Consider the following 19,890-nt stretch of genomic DNA (forward strand, 5'->3'; position numbering starts at 1 on the left):
AGGGTCGTTTTTGTTTAATTTATAAATCCTAAAATCTGTATAAGTATTAGTTGTTAGAGGGATTTAATCCCTGGATCGATTAAGTTATGAAGAGAAGAAAGAAGAAGATGAAATAATAGAAAATGGGTTATATTTATTTGGGTAGTAATTATAATCAGAAAACAGGCATTAGCCTGAACGGTTAAGGAATGATGCGGGTATACGAGAGATCGGGGGTTCGAGCCCGGGCATGGGCTGTTTTCAATTTTTTTTGGGACTTCATCCTTTGAGAGGTAGTCTTCATTTGTTTATTTATTTTTACAATTATTATTATTACTTATTAATGTTAATTATTATTATTATTAATATGATTATTATTATTATTAATATTAGTACTAAAATTGTTAGTGTCATTAACATTATAAATATAGGAAGTAATTATCAATTATTATTATTACTAGGTATTAGTAATATCATGATTTTTATTATTATTATTATTATTATTATTATTATTATTATTATTATTATTATTATTATTATTATTATTATTATTATTATTATTATTATTAAATTATTATTATTATTATTATTATTATTATTATTATTATTATTATTATTATTATTATTATTATTATTATTATGAAGATTGTTATTTGTATTAATATCATTATTATGGTTTCGATTAGTATTATTATGAACCTAACAAAATTCTTTATCATATTGATTAATATTAAAACTAGTATCATTATAAATATTAGAATTATTATTATAAACATAAGTATTATTAGTAATATCATGAGTAGTAATAAAATGGTTAAAATTATTTTTAATATTAAGTATTAAGTATTGTTATCAAAATGATTATTTCCTTCATTACTAAATTTTTCATTATATTAAAAACTACTATAATTATCACTATTAAAAGATTTTGTATTAAAACTATCCTTAACAGAAAAGATTAATATTTTATAGTTATTATTATATCATCACATCTATCACTAAGATTATTAACATTATTTTTTTTTTAGTAATATTAAGTGTTATCATTTTTTATCATTACAAATATTAATTTAGTATTACTACAATTATTAGTTTCAACAAACAAATGATATATATATATATATAAATATATTTAACAAACATAACTTAACTATATTAATCACTTTATATACATAAACAATATATATATATATATATATATATATATATATATATATATATATATATATATATATATATATATATATATATATATATAACATATAATTTAAGGTATAAAATAAAGTATATGTTTTTAAATAAAATCTAGTATAAATCTTATATAACTACGAAATATATATAAATAGTATATATAAATAAATAAAATTATGAGATTTCTATTATATGTTTTAATAGAAATACAATTGATATAGGTTCGTGAATCCGAGGCCAACCCTGCATTGTTCAATACAGTCATATGTATTTTTACTACAAAATACATTAGGTGAGTTTCATTACTCCCTTTTTAAATGCTTTTGCAATATATAAATTTTTGGGACTGAGAATACATGCGCTGCTTTTATAAATGTTTTACGAAATAGACACAAGTACTTAAAACTATATTCTATGGCTGGATTATTAAACCGAATATGCCCCTTTTTAGTCTGGTAATCTAAGAATTAGGGAACAGACACCCTAATTGACGCGAACTCTAAAGATAGATCTATCGAGCCCAACAAGCCCCATCCAAAATACCGGATGCTTTAGTACTTCGAAATTTATATCATATCCGAAGGAGGATACCGGAATGATGGGGATATTCTTATATGCATATTGTGAATGTCGGTTACCAGGTGTTCAATCCATATGAATGATTATTTTGTCTCTATGTATGGGACGTATATTTATGAGAAATGAAAATCTTGTGGTCTATTAAAATGATGGAAATGATTATTATGTAAACTAATGAACTCACCAACCTTTTGGTTGACACTTGAAAGCATGTTTATTCTCAGGTACGAAAGAAATCTTCCGCTGTGTAATTGCTCATTTTAAAGATATTACTTGGAGTCATTCATGACATATTTCAAAAGACGTTGCATTCGAATCGTTGAGATCATCAGGATTATTATTAAATCAATTGTAATTAGATATATTATAAAATGGTATGCATGCCGTCAATTTTCGATGTAATGAAAGATTGTATTTTCAAAAACGAATGCAATGTTTGTAAAATGTATCATATAGAGGTCAAGTACCTCGCGATGTAATCAACTGTTGTGAATCGTTTATAATCGATATGGACTTCGTCCGGATGGATTAGGACGGGTCGTTGCATTGTACAGGTTAGAAGTTGTTAAAGAGGCTTCCATTAAGGATCGAATCTCAGTTACAGGTGGCGAGAAGACGTTAAATTGGTGCTGGTCCCGTGAAGTTACAGGTCGAATCAATGGTGAACTGAGCAGTCTTTGCTCACTGATTTCGGAGTTCTCATTCGGTAACAGTACAGGGGGTGTCTCGTGGAATTGGCAGCTAGCTTCGAGTGGAGTTTTGACTGTTAAAATCCTATCTTCTATTATAGATGATCAACTTCTTGGTGGGTTCACTTCGAATCAAGAAACTTTTTTGAACAACCTTGTTCCTAAAAAGATCGAGATTTTCATGTGGCATGCGCTCAAAAAAAGGCTTCCTGTCAAGCTCGAACTAGACAAGAGAGGGATTGATTTACACGATGTTCTTTGCCCTTTATGTAATGATGTAGTCGAATCCGTAGATCATTCCCTTATTCTATGTAAGCATGTGTTTGATATATGGGATCGGGTATATAAATGGTGGAACTTGGGAAGTTTTTCAAGTACCACCATCTCCGACATCTCAAATAACAATGGGCCGAACCATGTCTCTTCTTCGTGTTTTGGAAAGATATTGTGGCAAGCGGTTAGTTGGATTTCTACGTACTTAATTTAGAAAAATCGCAATAAAATGGTGTTCCAAGGTAAATGTTGGAACACTCCGATAGCTTTAAACGAGATCCAAGCAAAAACATTTGAGTGGATTACTTCAAGATCAAAAGGAAGAAAGTTCGATTGGTTGTCATGGATTTCTAATCCTAGCTTGTATCTTAATATGTCGTGACATGTTTATGTCTAGAGTCGTGTTTGTAGTTGTTTGTTAGCAATGTTCGTGTGTGTTTAGATGGGAGATGTTGTCTTTACATCCCCCATGTTGTCTTTCGTGTTTATGGGGTAGCCCATCCCCCATTCAGTTGTTTTCTCGTTTTGGTTTTATAATATTTGCGTTTCAAAAAAAAAAATGTAACGAACAGAGGTCTTCGAGTATAGGCAAGATAGACAACCGCCTAGGGCCCAAAAATTTAAAAGGGCCCATTTTTAATATGTAAATATTTTTCTCAATATATTTAATTAAATCAAATAAAAAAAGTGTCAATTAAAGTTAAAATACCTTGTTTTTAATAATTAAATACAATGTAAGTAAATAAATAGATAAATTAGAGTATTGTTTTTTATGCGTAGTAAAAAATTTTAAAGTATATGTGGGCCTATTTTTATTTTTGACTAGGGCCTTTAAATTGTTGATACGGCCCTGGTAACGAACACTTAAACACATGATTATTTCTGATTTATGATATTGTATAAAAGCTGGTTATTAATCATTAGATCTATTGAAACTTGATTTTCTTGCTTATCAAACATGTATTATGACAGTTATGAGGCTTAAACAAGGGCTGTAGTGAGAAATGTAATTTTTGAAAACTTATTACATATTTATTTCATATTATTATGTATTATTTAAATTTAATGATATTTTATGATTACTGAAAATTGGGATATTATGAGTAGGGCTCTGACATGGTAATTGCGTTACTGGAGCACCCTGATTTGGTCTCTGCCTCACGTTTGTTCTGTTCTATACCCGAAAGAACTTTTGAGTTTGGGTCGCATGATTATGCGCAAGCTAAATGTGTGTACATCTTTCAAAGAGAATATGCTACTGTATATCCTGCCCTTGTAGAGGTAATTTTTTTTTGTTAATTTTTTTTTTTGTGTTTTTTTAAACGCAATGAGCTATATTTTATAGAATAGGTTTTTATCAATGTGAAATGAGGTTAATGGCATAATTTTTTTTTTTTTTTTTTTTTTTTTTTTGCTAATTAATTTTATTTTATGTGAAAATTGAGCTTTGTTCTTCTCCTTGTTATGAAGATTGTTGGCACCGATGAAGCAACAACATGTGTTGGAATAATCATTAGAAATTGCAAAAGTGGCATGTACGAATATTTTCCCACATGTTTAAACTATGGGTATTGGTATTTTTAATTATTTTTTTTAAATATTAAATTCTGAACTCTTGAAGTGTGGTTGTAGGTCGTCTATTGCGCATTTGGATTCTCCAGACATTGTTGATATTGGAATCTCCCAGATGTTGTCTTTGTTAGTTACATATTCTGATGACGATGATGATACTATGTTAGATGTATTGTTCTGTATCATTGTTACTTTCAATAATCTTGTTTTATTTTACTAAGAAAGTTAGTAATAGATTAAACTCGTTTAGTATTTAATATGTTGTTAAACCTGCATTTTGCTTCAGGTACATACAGTTGGCGCATTTGATGATTCTTGAATAGATTAAACTCGTTTAGTATTTAATAGATTAAACTCGTTTAGTATTTAATATGTTATTAATAGATTAAACTTGTTGTTAAACCTGTATGTTATATGTAGGAGCATGAGAGAAGTAAATATTGCATTAATGATGAGACATCGTTCTGATGTTGAAATTCTTCTCACCACTTCAACATCACCTTCTGCTGAGGGCCCAGATTTTGTTGTTAATCAAAAAAGGTACACACATATATAAACATATAAACATTTAGAGGTCCATTGTTTGTTTGTTTGTTTGTGTATATAATGGAGTTTATGTAACACAATTAAGTAATGTTGTAGGGTATGGGAGTACCTAATCAAGCATCCAGATTGGAAAGAAGCGTTTCCTTCAAACGTGCCACGTGTATTTAAGAGAACTACAACCGGGAACTGGATGATTACCTCACAAAAATAGTGTGCTGAGATTAAAATATAGAATAAATGCGGTAAACCTATTGAATGTATTCGATAATTCCAATTGTGGGATCATGATTTACAACAATTTCAATGAATTTAGAATATTGGTTGTAATTTATGGAATTCAAATTGCAGAATGCTAAGCTGAAATATATAACTCAAAAAATGAAAAAAGTTTAATAGTCGCTATGTTTTAATAGTCACAATTGGACTATCCTACATTCCACCGCATATGCCAAAAAAAGGGATGGAGAAGGAAGAGAACCGTTTTACTTTGTCTTATGTATGTTTACTAAACTTTCTGGTGTTCGTATCTATAATATGAACAATACAGAAAAAAAAATCTAGAATTGAAGGTTAAGAATGCTAATCTCGACCCAAACTACTTCAAAAAGCTGTTGATGTTCATGTCTCTTTGTATGCATTAATCCAATCGGGTTTGGGTTTAGTACATTTGTACGAATTCACTTATGGTTGTACATATTTCTCTTTAGTATTAATGATTTTTATTCTTTTTTATAAAGAAGGTAAAACATTTTGTCACAACCAATAAGTTTGTGGCCCAACCTACTAAGATTGTTGCCCAATTATGAGTTTTCAACCTAAACCAAGGAAGGCCAAGAATATCGTTGAAGCTTTCTAGAACTTCATCCTTAGTTCCTTCTTGGAATGGTATGAAAGAATATCTCTAGAAACATGTAAATACTTGAATATTCTAGGACTTTGATCTTAACCATATATCTAGTTTAATCTCAGCCATCAATTTTGTAGTAGGATTAGTATAAATAAAGGTAGTCTCATTTGGCGCAACACACATTAAAGTTCTTGTAATATATTACTTATAAAATTCTCCACATCAATATAAGTATTGTCTTTAAATCCACTTGTTCTTTATTTTGTTATCTTTTTGTTACTTGAATTATTAGAGTGTTCAAGAAAGCAGACTGACTTAGTAGAGACTAAGGTGTTGTTTGTTTTCCTGTCTACAGACCTTATTATGTCTTATGTCTTCGCGCCCGCAGACATTTTTACTGCAGACAGTTTGTTTTTCTGAAGACATAAGATAAAATAATGTCTTATTATGTCTGCATCCTCGCAGACTTAGAAATATGCTTCTAAGTGCTGCAGACAGAACTAAGTTATTTTGCAGACATAAAAACAAACAGTCTTTACTATTTAGCATACAGACCTTTAGACCACATCTTCTTTACAGACATGGTCCGCAGATCTTCAGACCAAAATATCTTAAAAAACAAACAGCACCTAAGTACCACATAAGGAGCCCCAGACAAGTTGAAAACAAAAAGTTAGGTATAAAAACTATTTTTAACGGTTCAGTGACAAAATAATCTCACATTTTATAAATGGAAATCATTCATGTACAAGTTAATTACAAATATTTATCTTGAAGCACTTCCATTGTTTTGTACTATATAGTTGTGATAGGTGTTACCTCTAATTAAAAAAACATTGATATTTTCACTTTCATAATTGATAAATTCACTTTGACTGTGCATTATAAACTTGTACCGTACAAGTGACTAATATACAATCAATAGTGGATCTATAAATTTTGTTAGTGGATATATAACCATCCTTTAATTAGGGTGACACATATCACCACTAAATAATTCTTGTACAAAACAACGTAAGTGATTCTAGATAAATATTGTAATTAACTTGCACATGATTCATTTCCATTCTTGAAGAGTTTTATTATTTTTACCACTGAGTTTTGGAAAGATCAACACTTTAATCAAACGGTGGCACCGTCTCTGCCAATATGGTAATTTGGATACCCCAAGTATCAAGAAATGAACATTTATTTGAGAATCAGGAAAGACGACGCATAATATTAGTTATAAACCCACTGATTAAATATCTTTCTTTAGAACTTGAAAAACAACTTATCCAAATGACAACGCAAATCGTAAGCGTTCGCTGTAATAAAATTTTTCTCTTTTAAACCACCATTCTTGCTAGTAACTTCAAAGTATTACACCTGATAGGTGCATGATTATTGGATTGAACAAAACCAGGGTTATGATCATCCGAATTCACCTTTTCACCTTTGGATACTTCATAGAGAGTTGATCTATCAATATAACTGAAAACGCATAAGAACTTTTTATGTCATTGAGTTCATTAGGTTTTAATCCACTTCTATGGAATCTGAATCTTTATCATATGATGATTATTCTTTTGTCTGGGACTTCAACAAGATTTCAAGAAATGTAGACCTTTTTCATTTTATTTAATTGGTAAGCTGCGTGAAAAATTATTAGATATGATACATATGATTGGTATCATGATATACTTCGCCCATATATTGTAATTAAAGTACATGGGCTAAGTATATCACGATATCCATCATATATGCATTGCATATGTATCTTATCTAATATGTATCTATCGTATATAGATCTTATCTAATAAAAAGAAAGTGTAATACGAAAGAAGGGATTTGCGTAAATTCAGCTATCAACGAAAGAGGGAATTAGGTATTTGGTTATATATGTTAAAAACATCACGTGTTGTGGGTATCGTCTCAAAGGAAGAATTCAAATGATAAAGATGGTGACAGCAGCTATAATTCAGTCTAGTTGTAAGAAATAAGTATGTTAAAAAACATCACGTGTTGTGGGTATGGTCTCCGAAGTGCAACTAGCCTCCTTTTATTTTCACCTAATCACGTAAAGCTGAAATAGATCCGAAAAATCTATATATTCGACCGTTTAAATAGTCATAATAACTTTTATTATAATAATAATACTAATACTAATACTAATACTAATACTAATTATTATTATTATTATTATTATTATTATTATTATTATTATTGTTATTATTATATTATTGTTGTTGTTGTTATTATTATTATTATTATTATTATTATTATTATGAAATGGAAATTATATTAACTTAAAAGTTTTAAAACTTACAAAAAATTAGTGGGAAGCCTAGAGACAATCTGGGCCCCCACACCTCTAGCAATAGCAAAACCTATCCTAGTAAAAATATGAGCAGCAGCACCGGCACCAATATCTTGCGCCATCGAAATCTTCTGAACCCGCTTTAGCAAAGAAACAGCCTCCTTCTCTAATTCCCCAAGCGAAGAAAATGAGAAAGGAATGAAACCATAACCAATCGCCTGACAGCTAGATTCGTACTTGACCCGCTTCCGACGAGCCGCCTCAACCACAGCACGTCCAGGGACGAAGTTAGAAAGCCCAGACTGTGTCAAAGGAGAAGACCCTGTCAGGTCAACACAAACATCACGACCACGATCCCAGGAATAAAGTAACACATCTGCAGGTCTGAGGGCCCTGTCGTTCCCTCCAGACAACCCAATGTCAACCTCCTTTCTCGCTGAAATCCCAGATCGATAACAAACATCAACAAGGGAATCCCGAACAACATTATGTCGATGCTTAATACCCACCATACCAGCACAAGACACCGCGTGTTCCCCGAAAATATCCCCATGAAAAACCCGTGAACAGGCAGAGCATGCCGTCGAGACAGAGAACAAAGGAACACCCAACCGGTAACACAACACACATCGGTAAGTCTTTGCGTTCATCGTCTGACCCAACCCCAAAATAGGGACTGCCCTTAGCCAAGCAGAGGTGTGATCCCCCTGTTGTGATTTCCACAATGCCGATTGTCGTGGAGATAAGGAAAAAGTGGATTCTGCAGAAGCGGTAACCTTTGTGAAATAAACATCTGCCAATTTCTTCATGAGTATTGGGGCAGCGACCTCACTCTGATTACCCAAAAAATCAAACCCAACCGTTTGATTAAACAGACCCAAAGCATCTTCGAAAGCACGACCAAGACCAACAATACCAGCATGACGTAGGAGCTTGGTCTGCAACCCAGCAGACTGTAATCGAGATGCAAGGAAAGCATAATGACGAACATCTCCCGCAGAATAAACACCAAACCCTCCAAATGCAAATGGCAAGGTGGCAAGCCGCCACTGCCAATCACCAAACCCAGGCCCTGAAGCAGTAACAATACGCTCCAAGGAAGATCGAAGGGCTCCATCGAAAGCGCGTTGAGCCGCCTCAAATATACTAGGAGGACAAGTACGCAAGGAAAAGTAGAGTTTAGAAACTCCAGCACATGCCCTAAGCAACAACAACTCACACTGAGGATCATCAAGCTTAGCAACCTTATCCATAAGCGCAATGGACTTGGTCACCCTTTGCATCACAAGATCACCAATAAACCCAGGATCGGAACTAGCGGGTGCCCCAAGCAACTTAACACCATTTAAAGGTCGAGCAAAAAACTAGCGGGTGCCCCAAGCAAATTATTATTATTATTATTATTATTATTATTATTAGTTTATAACCCGCGAATTCGCAGAATTATACAAAAAAACTAGTGTGAGGCCCGGAAGCGCTTCGCTACTTCGTGATGGATTGAGTACTAAAAATATATTTAGATGGCAACGCTAAACGTTAGGATACAAAAGTTGATATACAGACGTTATATTTACATACCAACGTTAGTGTTTACATATGGATGTTAAACAGGCTTTCATGAAGATGAAGTGCGCACAAAAGTTTCGGATACGGATGTAGATGTTAGTAGTCAAAAGTTACTGTGCAACCTATTTTTCAGAACAAAAGATTGTTGTTGTAGTTGATTATGCTGGTGTCTAAGGTTTTTGGTTTTTTGTCGCAGATGTGCTGGTGTCGCCTCCGTAAAATGGAACCTGATGTCAATACATTCACTTTATAAATTAGCTTGTAAAAATTATTTTTTAACTACCTGGCCCTTCGAATAACCTTCGTTTAGCTGGGACTTTTATTTCAATTGTTTGTGAGTTTTTTTGTGTCTCTTGTTGTGCGTTGGATTGTGGTGTGCTAGGAGGTGTTTTGCTTTCGGGTAGAACTGCAAAACCAAACAGATCGATAAACAGTTAATTTTTGTGGAATGAACAGAGGTTGAACATTTATTCATTAACGTTACAGTGGCGAATTAACACATATATAACATGTACAATTCACATACTAACACTTATCCGAGTTGCAAACTTGTTTGACCTGACTATTATGACACCTATATCCTGACACAGTCATACATACAAATGAAGGATAAAGCATAGAACAGTAATACCTAATGAACAAAAACCAACTTTGTGTACCTGTTTGTTCTTGGTTGATGTTTGCTAAGATGACAGTCTCTTCGTTCTGTGGTTCATCTTGAACTAGTTTTTTTTCTAGTTCTTCTTCATTCGGTTCAATGTTATATATTTCGTTGATTATGAATTCTGGAATCCTTGACATAGACTGCAAGTTGTAGTGTAATTGGTATATGTAAGTGGCTCCAATTAGGCTATTAATGATTGGTGGAACTATGTCTTGATTATCATAACCTATCTCTGTTGTAAGTTGCATACAATCTTGGTTGAGCATCCTGTCTGCTAGTGGGGAGAAAATGGTGAACTGTGCAGGCGTTGTTCCATCCCATGTTGTAAAGGGCGTCCGTTGCGTCCGTTGCGACGCCCGTTGTGTTTCGACCCCGTCCCGTTTTCTTATAAGCCGGTCAACGGTCAAAAATCAGGTCAAATGCAGGAAAAATTGGTTCAACGCAGTCAAAAGTCAGAAATTCTGTTAAAATCGGTGATAAGTCGGTCAAATCAATCAAAATTGGCTTAGTTTAGTATTCTATTATGTATTATGCTAATAGTAATTATAGATACAAACTTGTCAACGAAGGTTTTTTAGCTCTAAAATATGTGTAAATATATATTTATATATATAAAAGTCAACATCAGTCAACATCCGTTTCGACCCCGTCTCGGCCCCATTTTTTCCGTTGCGACGTTTTGAGGTCGCTACCGTTTCAGCCCCGTCTCGCGTCTTTTTCAACCTTGGACTTCCATCTGATATTGCTACTTTAAGTCAGAAACTATTTTGATATAAGATGTTAGCAACTATCGTATACTAACTTGGTTGTTAACATTGTAGTTAACGGTAAGGTTACATTACCAGGCTTTGTAGTTGAGTTGCTCTAAATGTGTTTTGCATTCCATTTTGTCTCCAACTGGTTCAACTTTTTTAGTACATTCACTGCACATCGAACACTACCAATTTGTTTTTGTTTTCACCTCAGTTATTGTCCCTGGGCATGTGAAATCTGCATACTGTTATTGGTAATTGTGTTAGTTTATTACAGTTTTTGATTTGTCAGATTATATATTGGTGTGTTTGTATAAACGTGTATGTTTTTGTAAGTACGTGTTTTTTGTATGAGGTACTTACCTTGTAAGTTTGTGCGTTATGCTTTTGGAGCACGTTGAGTGGGTATCAGTTTATCTTTTTCTCGAGCTCAATGTTAGTGTATTTGATAGGGTTAATTATTAAGAAAGCTTTTTCAGTATAACGGATTCTGTAGCAGTAAAAAAAAGTGGTAACAAATTAATGTTTATCAGTTTTGGTTGAAACTATGATGACAGGAACTTACTCGTTTATTGTTTTGTAATATTCTAGCTTGGGAGCCGTTGATTTTTGGTTTGCCTGTTTAAGTTTAACTTAAGTGTTAATAATTGTATTTTTCAATTTAATTTGGTCATGATGTAGGGATGTTTAGAGTTTACATCCATATATTTTGGCCCAACAGTTGTTTGCTGCTAGCACAACTGGTTTCTCCAAAATTTCGTATGTCCCCATAATCCTAATTCTATTGTGTTGTTGCTGTGAAACATAAATGATTGTAAATATAATGTATGTATATAATGTGTGTGTGTGTATATATATATATATATATATATATATATATATATATATATATATATATATATATATATATAATGTATGTTAATAAATTGATTTTGAAGTAGAGGTGTTTACTTGAGATTAATTAGGGTCTTTGATTTTGGTTGATTTTCCTGCTGGTAATGCATCACTTACACTTGGTATGCACCCGATATAATCTGCAAAAGTAAGCTGAATGTTAGATGATGTTTACGTATATGGTTATATGGTTCTCTTTCTACACGTGCACTAATATAATCATATGTGTTGAACTCAAAGTAGTGACTGGAAGATATTGGTTTGAATTCTGTGCGTAATCCAAAAGATAAGATTGTAGGATTTTTTATTTTTTTCTGCTACCTTTTTGTTTCTTTGCATTGGAATCGTGTGATTGTGTAAGCGGATCCCACTGTTAGGATTGGTGCGAAATGATCTAGCTCCTGGATATCCATATAAGCTTGGTGCGGACCCCACTTTTTCTGCCATCTAGGTAGAGGTCTTTCGCGCTTTGCTGCTAGCATTTGCAAGATTTGTTAACGGTTACAGTCAATAGCTGCGTTACTACCAAGGTATTTCTATTACAAAAGCTAACAGGTATCCATCACTATCCAAACTGTTGAGGTGTGGAGACATTTAAACAAAGTTTGAAAAAAGCGCCACAAAAGGTGAGGTAAAGTGTTGCACGAATTTTGCAGATTTCGGGATGCGTGAAAACTGAATTCCAGGGAGTGATGCGGCGCATCACTCTTGGATGCGGCGCATCCATGCAACATTTTGGCCCGAAGGTTTGTGATGCGGAGCTTTAAAGGGATACGACGCATTTTTGGCAAATGATGCGGCGCATCATGTGGAGATGCGGCGCATCTCCTGCTGGCATCAAGTGGATCAACTTACTCACATGGGATCCGGATTTAATTAACCAAGTTGTCACTTTAGGTGCAAAGTAGGTTACTTTACACCTTGTTTTATGGCTGTGATCATGCATATGCAAGGGTGTAAAGAAGATCAAGTTGGTTAGTTGATGATTACTTGAAGCGTCCATGAGGTTTTCTTATGATCTTGTTTCTCCTATAAATGTTCCTCATTGTAACTCATTGTAAACTCACCACCACGAAATTTAATCAATAAGAACACTCTTTGGTTGGCCGTGGACTAAAGCAATCACAAACGATTGCATATAACCACGTTAAATTCCCGTGTTTTTATCATTCTTTCTAGTTTTACGATTATCACTATATTTTTCGTTTGTTGGAAGTAGGTTGATAACTTGGGGTTATCTAGTCTTGTTTGGGCTCACCTAGTCGGGTTTCCTAACACAAACTGGTAGCCAAGCTGAAATCAAGTGTTGATCCATAGTAAAAAGTGTAGCAGAAGTAAACCTTCTTTGATATGGGATGCAATAAAGCAAATTGAAAAATAGTTTGCAAGGAATGATAACTATGATTACAAAGATGATATATTAATCACTAATGGAGATACACTCATTTTTGTCAACAACAACATTTACAACTTAAAGTGAGAACTTATGTTAAATCAAGTGTGAACCTTTATGTTATGGGGCATTTGGTTGTATGTTTATCTCCATCATTGCGTTGCAAAAAATTCCGTATCTCTATTCATTTACTTCCTGGATTCAATGACGATTTCAACTGCTGAATAGAAGGAGCATTAATGAATACGAATAATTACCTTAAAAAGACTACTGATTTTATTGCTATTCCTAGTACAAAATTGAAAAAGAATTTGATAACGAGGAGATAAAATAATTTTTGTCAACATCATCATTTACACTTTAAAGTGAGCACGTCTATGTTGTCCAGTCAAAAAGAAATCGAAAACATAGAAGTAATTCATTGACATATACCTAATAATCATACTGAACATAATAATAAAAAAAAACACGTACAATACCTTCTAGCATCTTCACTAATGTTTGCTGCACACTGTCACCTGATACAACTATAATAATATACAACACTAACAGCCTGTGAAGAGGTATGAAATTAGGAGGCTCACATGGGGTACATAAATATATATAAACTGAAAGATAACAAATAATATGTAAATAAACCTTCTTTGTAATTTGTGTACATCATCTATATACACAATGTCCTGCTGAAGCGCTCAGCGGTTTCTACATTATAGTCAGCAACCTAAACGATGACTTTTCTTTTTGTAAACTGAAAAAATACATTACATGTATATTACTGGTACGTACCATGGATTTTCTTTTTGCATAACCATACCTATACCTAAATCAAAATATTACATAGCCATCAACTGTTCTAATATATTGAGGGATGAGAGAACTTTGAAAAGCACTGTATCCGTCTGGTAAGATTTTCCTAGCTGAACCCTGGTTGATAATAAAAACAATAAGTAGAATGTGTTGAGTAATATTTAGTAAATCTAAAAACTCTCTTATTAGTATTATAATCACCTAAATAGCTTCTATCCCACTAATGGAGTGTCTTGACTCTAAATCACTATATACATCACTATATACATGAGAGTCTCGATTAGCTAATAATTGTTTTCAAAACTCCTTTAATTACCATTAAATTAAAAATTACTGCTTAATACCCTCGATCTAACTAATAATTGTTTTCAAAACTACTTTAATTACCATTAAATTAAAAAATTACTGCTTAATACCCCTCGATCTAATGGTCCCTAGTCATTCATTTAAAATATTTAATCAAAATTATACCTTATATACCCTTGAAAAAACACGCGGACCCTAATTCTATTCGGATCCTTACCCACCAAAATACCGACTAAATCCCTAAATCAATTCATCATCTTCATCTCTTCGAGACCTATCTTCTTCATCTATCATTCTTCTTCCAAACCTAATCGATACCTAAGCCATTTTGTTTTCTCAGTTAATTCTTCATCCATTATATATCCATCCTCAACATACTACGGACTAAATGCCCCAAATCAATTCATGTCTCATGTTTTTAATAATACGCCAATTTCATCTTCTAAACGACGACACCTTTGATTATCACTTCTGTGACGTTTTTGGTTGTAGGTGCAATTAGGGTTTTGAAGATTCAATTTGTGCAAAAGAAGAATCCGGACAGGCGGATATGGGCAAGCTGTTGGCGGATCAATCATTCGCGTCTTCAATTCTTGGTTCAGTATGTATAGTTTCATCATCATTTAGCCATATGTTATGAATATCTTTGTATCTCAACATGGAAGTTTTTATTTTATTTTGATTAAATCAGATTAGGTATTGTTATACATTTAATGGGTTTCACTTTGATTGTGTTGTGCAGCTGTCCCAGGGGAAATTTTTATTCATAGTCGTGTTCGTTGGTCTGATAAGATGTCTGGATTATGTTTCAATCGCTTTGTGGTTGTAGTGGTCCATGGTATTTTCATCGTATAAACCAAGTTTTTTCTGTTGTAGTCTTTTATATATTATATAAGCTATCTATACATGTTTCAAGGTATGTACATGAGTATGTAAAATGGTTGTGTGATCAGATTTCTCTTTAGTGTTTCACATCATTTGATCTATTATAGAAATTTATAATAGTTTTTGTTTCAAACATTCATTTTCAGGGTCACAAGATCGGGATGACTGTAAAGAGTAAGTAGAGACCAAAATTTGGTAATTTACATGTAGAAGATGGTCGTCAATATGTCATTCCGGAAGTAACTACGGCTGAGAATAGATACATATGTATACACTGGTCACACGATGATAGGTTGGTGTTTACTTTTAAAACAATAGTCAAGCCGACAACAAATGGTTTTATTTTTTTTTAACGATATTGTCTCCAAGTCGCAGAATGGTGGAGTTAATGTTAATCAGTCTTCATACACTTAACATTTTGCTTTTTAGAATACCCATTATTACCGCCGCGCTTTATTATTTACGTTTTTCTTAACGTATAATTCTAATTATAATAGCCTTTAATCGATCTTTGATGTCAATATTTATTGGTACTAACTGTTAAATGATGTGGGAATGTCAACAATGTTTCCAGGTTAAGGAAGTCAACCTAAAGTAAGTCAATTGTCCCTTAAGCTTTGGAGGATTTTTTGATTGTGTCAAATTTAATAACCTAATCATGTTTGAAAACAGTAACCTGAGATTAGAGTTATACATGTTGATTATTTTCATGATCTTCGTATATTTTGTTTTAAAAATCATTGAACAAGCTTTTAAAGCGTAGTGTGTCTTGGTTGTATTCCAAGATACTTAAGGTATTTTAAGCTAATAAAAGATCAATTTTATAATCCTTATTTCCAGCAATGCTTATAATACTTTGTGTTAACTTTTATTTATTCTTACTTTAGGTTCGAGATCCACATGACAATTCTAGCGAGTTTGATGCAGTGCTGAATAAACAATTTATTTTTCTCCTAAACATCACCAGTTATAACGGATCAAATGGTATCATCTCTGCCTACTATGTAGACAGAGTTACCGAGGATCCTGCACCACTGACTATGTGGGAGAAAAATTGGCTACAAGATTTGCAAGTGTGATTGAAGAAAACGAGATAGATACCACTCCTAACAACAAGGTTATAATGTTGATTGTTATATTTTATTGCATTATCACTGAGAACATATATTCAACATTAATTCCCATTTTAGTCCAGATTACAATAACTCGGCTGAATGTCGATACATGAATTCCCTTGATTGGTACATTCATATTAGTTTTCTGGGTAATGGAATTCTATCTGTTTGTATGTAGTTCTATAGTTCTCCATACCCAAGGTTGAAATTGCTATACTTATGTATAGTACATGAGCTGTTTTAATTTTTAGAGTTGCTTTACTATTAGGAAAGATGAAAATTAAGTCTCTATTGACACTAAGGCAATAATAATTTGTATCTATAAATATAGTTCTTTTAATGTGTAACCATATTACAATACTTTCTTATGAATAATCTTGCGAGTAGAATTACTTTTTGGGAAGATGAAAATTAAATCTCTATGTGACACTAACAACAACAACGACAACAACAACAACAAAACCCAATACCACATAAGTGGTGTATGGGGGAGGTGAGATGTAGACAATCCTTCCCCTATCCGAGAATAAAGACAAGTCATTTCTCCACCCAGAGTGAAAACACCCTCAAAAGTAGAGAAAGTCATCCCTCTCTCTATTCGACGGATAGAGAGATTGCTTCCGAGTGGACCTCCGGCCAATAAGTAGGAAAAAGTTTTTAAAAATAAAATTAAAAATAAAATTGAGACACCATGAAAATGGTAAAATCAAATTTCCATGGGTTTTAAATCCTGCCTGAAATTTAATTTAGGCTCTAAGGCAATAATATTTTGTATTTATAAATATAGTTCTTTTAATGTCTAACCCTATTACAATATTGATCATGCTTGATTTTCAGTAACTTTATTATGTTGTGGTAGTGTAAGTTTATATTAATCCATACTTGATTTGACAACTGTTTAATATTTAAAGTTTGCTCTGGTCTTATAGATACATACAACCCCTTTATCCCTTGCTGATTCTATGTTCATACAATGCCCACAAGAATATACATCGTCAGGCAGCAGATGCTCCAGCATCATAGGCCTAAATTACATGGTAATAAGTCTTGCAAGGCTAAACTTTTATACGGTAACATGGTTATTACATTGGACCTTACCTTGACGGATTTCTTTGCTATATGCTATATGGTCATAGAAGCAAACTACATACTTGATTGTGAATTCTGAATCGCAATGCAACAAGATCTATTACTTCGTTACCCGAATGAATCTCTTTAGCTCTATTAAGATATTTAGTTTCATTGTTTTTAAAGGTCAAAGGACTGCAACCATTTTGAAGCATCTATTTTTAGTCCCCAAGCCTGATACAGAACACAGCATTAGATTTTCAAATCGGTCAGATTACATTTCCTTCACGTATTTCTATTGCATGTCGTCTCTGGTTCAGTTCAATCAATTAGTTCGTAAATTGTAATTCATGTACTCATGTAGTTCAGATATAATGTGGTGCTTTTATTTCACGATACTTCCAATTAGAATAAAATACGAGGTTGTTTCAAAATACAGTTTCCACAACTCAGGAGCTGCCTACAAATCGGTATGTTTCTACTCTTATCAAAATATGTTGATATCTTTTGAAGAATGTATGTACTCTATTTGTTAATTTATTTTTAGCATATATATTGACTTGGTAACTAAATATTGATTGAATTCTAATTTAGATATTCTCCAGTGGGGTGGTCTTTGTACTCTCATCATTTGGGTCGTACGCTGGAAAGTTGGTGTGGGTTCTATCTGAAATTACAACCTACATCTATAAGGTTGTCTCAAAATAGCAGGTACTTTGTTACAAATCTATGTAGATATTTAGAGGCTACTACGACATAGTGGAACTTGAGCTCTATATATGTTTGGCGATACCAACTCAGAGATTGTAATACATTATTTATTTGTATATGGTATCGTGTGAGTCTTTATGTTACTAAATTTTTTGTGGGTCTCATAGTATGGGTGACATGGGGTTTCACATATGTTAATAACGGATCGAAATAGCTTTGAGTTAAAATGATTGGATACACTTTATTCTGGAGGAGTTAATTCGTTGGTTGTGAAGCTTCATACCCTGCATATTGAACTATTTTAATTGTTAGGATCTTTAAATTTTGATTGTGGTTGGAAATTCACAATTCATACGTAACTAATCATCCAAAGACAGCAATCCATGACCATGTCATTTCAGTTGGAGGCTTTTTTTAAATCATGATCGACATGATCCTATTATATGCATAATCGTCATTCTATTGGAAAAATTGCCAGGTGCGTGTTCATTTAACTGATTGTTTTCAGAAGGAACTTCATAGTTAAGTGTTTGACGATAGTATTACCCTATGCATAATGTCACACATTTCATATGCGCTCTCCAACTGTTGTTTTCTTGGATAGATTTTTTGACTTTTCACTACAATACTTGCATGTTATATTCTACAAGCTTGCTATATATACGTACTGACATTTGCTTTGTTCTTTTTAGTTTTCTCACGTGTCTGACGGAAGATGGATGATTGAAGATGGGGATCAACTTTTTTTTGCTACAGATCTTTACATTGAGCAATATGAAAAGGATGGTTTGAAAATAGTCTCTGTATGCAAAATGTGATATTAAAGGCACCTTCCAGTTGTTTTGGCTGATGTGAAGTTTAGTTGGTGTTAGTGCTAATTAGTTGGTCTTAGTTAAATTGCTAACTCCAATGAACTACATGATGCTCCATATTCACAAAATGAGTTAAAAACTAATATGAGTAGTCTTGACGTAACAGTTCGTATATGCTAATAGCTTCGACGTATTGCAGGCGGTGATAATGTAACTTTTTGATGTTTCATCAATTCTTCGGTGTAGTTTTTCACAAATGGGTTAATGTCACTATTACAATAAGCACTCAAGATAAAAACAAATAGTATGGATATGATAATGTAATTCAAGTAATAAGAGTAAACAAAATTACCTTCGAGTCAAAGGTCATTGCATTAACCCAAGGATGATTCTAATATTAACTACAAGCATCATGTATTGGAGCTTGTTACAAAAGGCTAAAGGCGATGAAGAAGATAGACCACCCGAGGACGAACAGGGCACTGCAACTGAAGAAGAAGGTAACACAGTGACCAATGAAGTTGCTAGTGAAGATGGAGTTTCTGAGACGAAAGAGGAAACCACAGAAAAGAATGATGAATAATAATTATGAAAACACAATTATATTATCAATTAATCATGTTTTTTTATAATAATATAAGGAAATTTTGTTACTTCCTCTGTTTTTCTATCATTCTTATATACTGTAGTATATTAGAGCTGTAATGTGATTTCGGGTACCTTGACATTAATACATTAAAACCTTAACTTTTTCACGTCTAAATCTATTAAAAAATTCAAATTTGTGGAGAACAATTAGGAATCCTCATGAAAACGAAGAAAGAAAAGAAGAGTACACATACACTATTCTCTTTTTAATCATTATGCTTCAAAAAAACTGATGATCTAAAAAAACATTACTCAAAAGATTGTTCTTGTTCTGCAAACATCATAAACATTTCA

At 32.8% G+C, this 19,890-nt stretch overlaps 1 protein-coding gene and 1 pseudogene across 8 annotated transcripts; both read left to right on the top strand.

The window, feature by feature from the left end:
* LOC139877703 (protein N-terminal asparagine amidohydrolase-like) overlaps window positions 1-5,054 on the top strand; it is a 147,213-nt pseudogene extending 142,159 nt beyond the window's left edge.
* A 9,529-nt stretch (window positions 5,055-14,583) lies between these two features.
* LOC139876368 (uncharacterized) lies at window positions 14,584-19,456 on the top strand. Of its 8 annotated transcripts, none has more exons than XM_071863685.1 (9): window positions 14,584-14,958; window positions 15,100-15,195; window positions 15,389-15,534; window positions 16,130-16,359; window positions 17,287-17,394; window positions 17,612-17,693; window positions 17,790-17,895; window positions 18,020-18,136; window positions 18,829-19,456. In XM_071863685.1, the coding sequence occupies exons 5-8, from the start codon at window positions 17,331-17,333 to the stop codon at window positions 18,131-18,133; spliced, it is 366 nt and encodes a 121-aa protein (XP_071719786.1). In that variant the 5' UTR covers window positions 14,584-14,958; window positions 15,100-15,195; window positions 15,389-15,534; window positions 16,130-16,359; window positions 17,287-17,330; the 3' UTR covers window positions 18,134-18,136; window positions 18,829-19,456. The 8 variants fall into 8 exon arrangements, 3 of the variants coding, with proteins under 3 accessions (XP_071719786.1, XP_071719784.1, XP_071719785.1); XM_071863684.1 differs by having other exon boundaries at window positions 14,587-14,696; window positions 14,850-14,958; window positions 18,020-19,456; XR_011768064.1 differs by having other exon boundaries at window positions 17,795-17,895; window positions 18,020-19,456.
* Window positions 19,457-19,890: the final 434 nt, after the last annotated feature.

The sequence above is a fragment of the Rutidosis leptorrhynchoides genome, chromosome 11 (genome assembly GCF_046630445.1).
Source record: "Rutidosis leptorrhynchoides isolate AG116_Rl617_1_P2 chromosome 11, CSIRO_AGI_Rlap_v1, whole genome shotgun sequence".
Taxonomy (NCBI): Eukaryota; Viridiplantae; Streptophyta; class Magnoliopsida; order Asterales; family Asteraceae; genus Rutidosis; species Rutidosis leptorrhynchoides.